The following is a 4,555-nucleotide window of genomic DNA, read 5'->3' on the forward strand; positions in this document are numbered from 1 at the left end:
AAAAAGTCGATAACTCGACTATTGTCTGTGAAAAAAGTCGAAAAGTCGACTTTGTTAATAAAAGTCGAAAAGTCTGAAAGTCGAAAAAAGTCGATAAGTCGAAAAAAGTCGAAAAGTCGAAAAAAGTAGTAAAAAGTCGAAAAAAGTCGGAAAAAGTCGAAAAGTCGGAAAAAGTCGAAAAGTCGGAAAAAGTCGAAAACTCGAAAATTGTAGAAACAAGTCAAAAACAGTCGAAAATCTTAAAAAAAGTGGAAAAAAAAGTCAAAAACTCTAAAATATTCGGAAAAAGTCGAAAAAATTAAAAAAATAGTCGAAAAAAAGTCGAAAATAGTCAAAAAGTCGAAAAAAGTCGAAATGTCGGAAAAAGTCGAAAAGTCGAAAAAATTCGGAAAGTCGAAAAGTCGGAAAAAGTCGAAAAGTCGGAAAAAGTCGACTATTAATAAAATACTTGTAGTCGAAAAGTCTAAAAGTCGACTTTTAATTAAATGAAAAAAGTCGAAAAGTCGAAAAATCGACTTTTCATAAAATGCAAAAAGTCGAAAAGTCGACTTTTCGTATCAACTATAGAACCCTAGTATATAGTCTAATCTGTATTCTGGATTATAGGCTAAATTCTGGTCCATAGTATGGTCTATAGACTAGTCTCAAGTCTAATCTATAATCTAGCCTCTAGTACAGACAAGTCTAGTATATAGTCCAGTCGATAGGTTAGTCTATAGTCTACTTTATAGCCCAACCCATAGTCTTGCCTATAGTCTAGTCTATTCCATAACCCAACCCATAGTCTAATCTAGTATATAGCCTATCTATCCTACTCTATTGTCTAGTACAATAGTCTAGTCTATAGCTTACGGTATAAACTAGTCTTTAGTCTAGTCTATAGTATTGTCCTTAGTGTAGTCAATTGCCTAGTCTATAATCTAATCTTTAGTATAGTCCAGACTTTAGCATAGTCTATAGTATATCCTATAGTCTTGTCTAACCTGGACTAGTCTTATCTATAATCTGGACAATATTCTAGTCTATAGCCTAATCTATAAAATCGACGTCATGGCAATTTCCTTGAAATAAAAACTTTCACTTTCCTCATTTAAAAAGTTACACCAACAAATTAATCACCAGATAAACAAAAAACTCAATATTCTTTTTGCTCAAATTATTTAAAAAAAAAATCAATATCAAATCTTTATTTAAAAAAATGCTGATGGTTTACGCACTTTTTTACTGAATTTAAAATAATGACATGCTGCTTTATTTTATCTTGGAATCTCTTTTTTAAAAAATCTCTACCTTTTTTTTTGTTTTGCAAACAACCGCTTAGATCTTGTTGAAGGCAGCAATATCGACAGATTGTACGAAATCTTCGAATTCTTCAATCTTTTCAGTCAACAAATCAATGGATACCTTGTCATCTTCAATGACGCACATAATTTGCAATTTGTTAATACCATAACCGACTGGCACCAATTTGGAGGCACCCCACAAGAGACCGTCCATTTCGATGGTGCGTACGTTCTTTTCCATTTCCTTCATGTCGGTCTCATCATCCCAGGGTTTGACATCGAGCAACACGGAGGATTTGGCAATCAAGGCGGGTTTCTTGGATTTCTTAGCAGCATAGGCGGCCACACGTTCTTCACGGATCTTGGCAGCTTCAGCATCATCTTCTTCATCATCGGAGCCGAAGAGATCGACATCATCGTCATCATCATCGGCAGCAGCAGGAGCAGCTACGGTGGGCTTGGCACCGGCAGCTTGTGGCAAGGGGGAACCGCCCCAGGCAGCCTTTTCGCTGGCCTCGAAGGAGGCAATGTGACGGTACCAACGTTGTACGTGTGGTAAATCACCAGTGGGGGCCTTGCCTAAAGCCTCGAACACAGATAAATCAGCCTTGGAGGGTTCATAACTAGAAAATAAGAAAACAGCACAAAGTTAATATCTTCCAATATGCAAAAAATGCCGACGTGTGAGGTCATGTCTTAACATAACCTCATTTATTTGATGGCATGTTTTGATAAACATTCCTACACTTACCCACTGATGTAGCTGTTGTTGGCCAAGAAATTGTTCAATTCCTTAAGACCTTGTGGGGTTTTAACATCACCGAAAGCCATTGTTATTTATTTATAATTAAATTTATTTAATAAAACTTAAAATTAATCTGGTTCGTCAGCTAGTATGCTTGCTGCTTGCAAAAATTTGACAACCGGAAAGAGACGAGATTTTTGTGGTAAGACCTGCGCCAACAAAATTATCACCGACGGCGTCGAACATTAATAAATTGGACAGCGGCATATTTATTGAATAAAACTAAATAACTTGGCAGCACTTTGGTAAGATATGGTTGGCAAGGCAGAATGAGTATTAGCTACTAACTAACTAACTACTACTAACTAACTAACTAACTAACTAACTAACTAACTAACTAACTAACTAACTAACTAACTAACTAACTAACTAACTAACTAACTAACTAACTAACTAACTAACTAACTAACTAACTAACTAACTAACTAACTAACTAACTAACTAACTAACTAACTAACTAACTAACTAACTAACTAACTAACTAACTAACTAACTAACTAACTAACTAACTAACTAACTAACTAACTAACTAACTACTAACTAACTAACTAACTAACTAACTAACTAACTAACTAACTAACTACTAACTAACTAACTAACTAACTAACTAACTAACTAACTAACTAACTAACTAACTAACTAACTAACTAACTAACTAACTAACTACTAACTAACTAACTAACTAACTAACTAACTACTAACTAACTAACTAACTAACTAACTAACTAACTAACTAACTACTAACTAACTAACTAACTAACTAACTAACTAACTAACTAACTAACTAACTAACTAACTACTAACTAACTAACTAACTAACTAACTAACTAACTAACTAACTAACTACTAACTACTAACTAACTAACTAACTAACTAACTAACTAACTAACTAACTAACTAACTAACTAACTAACTAACTAACTAACTAACTAACTAACTAACTAACTAACTAACTAACTAACTAACTAACTAACTAACTAACTAACTAACTAACTAACTAACTAACTAACTACTAACTAACTAACTAACTAACTAACTAACTAACTAACTAACTAACTAACTAACTAACTAACTAACTAACTAACTAACTAACTAACTAACTAACTAACTAACTAACTAACTAACTAACTAACTAACTACTAACTAACTAACTAACTAACTAACTAACTAACTAACTAACTAACTAACTAACTAACTAACTAACTAACTAACTAACTAACTAACTAACTAACTAACTAACTAACTAACTAACTAACTAACTAACTAACTAACTAACTAACTAACTAACTAACTAACTAACTAACTAACTAACTAACTAACTAACTAACTAACTAACTAACTAACTAACTAACTACTAACTAACTAACTAACTAACTAACTAACTAACTAACTAACTAACTAACTAACTAACTAACTAACTAACTAACTAACTAACTAACTAACTAACTAACTAACATAACTAACTAACTAACTAACTAACTAACTAACTAACTAACTAACTAACTAACTAACTACTAACTACTAACTAACTAACTAACTAACTACTAACTAACTAACTAACTAACTAACTAACTAACTAACTAACTAACTAACTAACTAACTAACTAACTAACTAACTAACTAACTAACTAACTACTAACTACAACTAACAACTAACTAACCACTAACTAACTAACTAACTAACTAACTTCTAATATTAACAAAATTTTTACTTTATCCAAAAGTTTCCTAATATTAAAAAAAAAATCACAAAAAAAACATATTATATATATATATATATATATATATATATATATATATATATATATATATATATATATATATATATATATATAGTATATATATATATATATATTTTCAAGAGTTAAAATTTTATTACAATTCAACTTCTCCAAAAAATTAAAAATTATCATTAAAAATTAAATGTTCACTAAAATTCAAATTTTAGTCACTTAAATTTCAAATTTTTACAAAAATTTAATTTATCTTAAAAATAATATTTTTTTTCACATAAAACTGATTTTTAATCTTTATTTTAAAATTTTCCAAAAAAGAAATTAAAATTCAAGTTTTTATCTATAGAAAATATTTTTAAATTTTTTATAGGAAATTAAAGTTTTATATTAAAATATTATTTTATAAATATATAATAAATTTAAAAAGGATGAATTTCTATTTCAATTTCTTAAAATAAAGTTTTCTAAACAAAAGTTATATGAGGACGAAATGTTCTGTAGAAATTGTATATATTTTATACAAATTTCATAATTTGTTAAAATTTACATTTTCACCTCAGCAGTGTGTATTTTCTATACAAAATACAACTCTGATTCAACAACTTTACAATAAAAACTTGGCAGTACTTTTTTGGTGGTGAGAATTTTGCTCTGTCTGAGCAAATCTGTTTTTTTTTATATGTACTAAGCAGCGAACTTAATGGTGGGGTATCTCAGCAAAATCTTGCCCA

The 4,555-nt window shown here is 29.7% G+C and overlaps 1 protein-coding gene across 1 annotated transcript; it reads right to left on the bottom strand.

The window, feature by feature from the left end:
• Positions 1–1,141: 1,141 nt before the first annotated feature.
• LOC119605333 (probable elongation factor 1-beta) lies at positions 1,142–2,256 on the bottom strand. Its single transcript, XM_037958373.1, has 2 exons — positions 2,035–2,256; positions 1,142–1,906 (listed from the first exon to the last, which is right to left on the bottom strand). Exons 1-2 carry the CDS (start codon positions 2,112–2,114, stop codon positions 1,318–1,320), a joined length of 669 nt encoding a protein of 222 aa, XP_037814301.1. The 5' UTR covers positions 2,115–2,256; the 3' UTR covers positions 1,142–1,317.
• Between the last annotated feature and the right edge of the window lie 2,299 nt (positions 2,257–4,555).

The sequence above is a fragment of the Lucilia sericata genome, unplaced genomic scaffold, assembly GCF_015586225.1.
Source record: "Lucilia sericata isolate MDLA Ls3-8-SP2 unplaced genomic scaffold, ASM1558622v1 Contig000476F_arrow, whole genome shotgun sequence".
In the NCBI taxonomy this organism is placed as follows: domain Eukaryota; kingdom Metazoa; phylum Arthropoda; class Insecta; order Diptera; family Calliphoridae; genus Lucilia; species Lucilia sericata.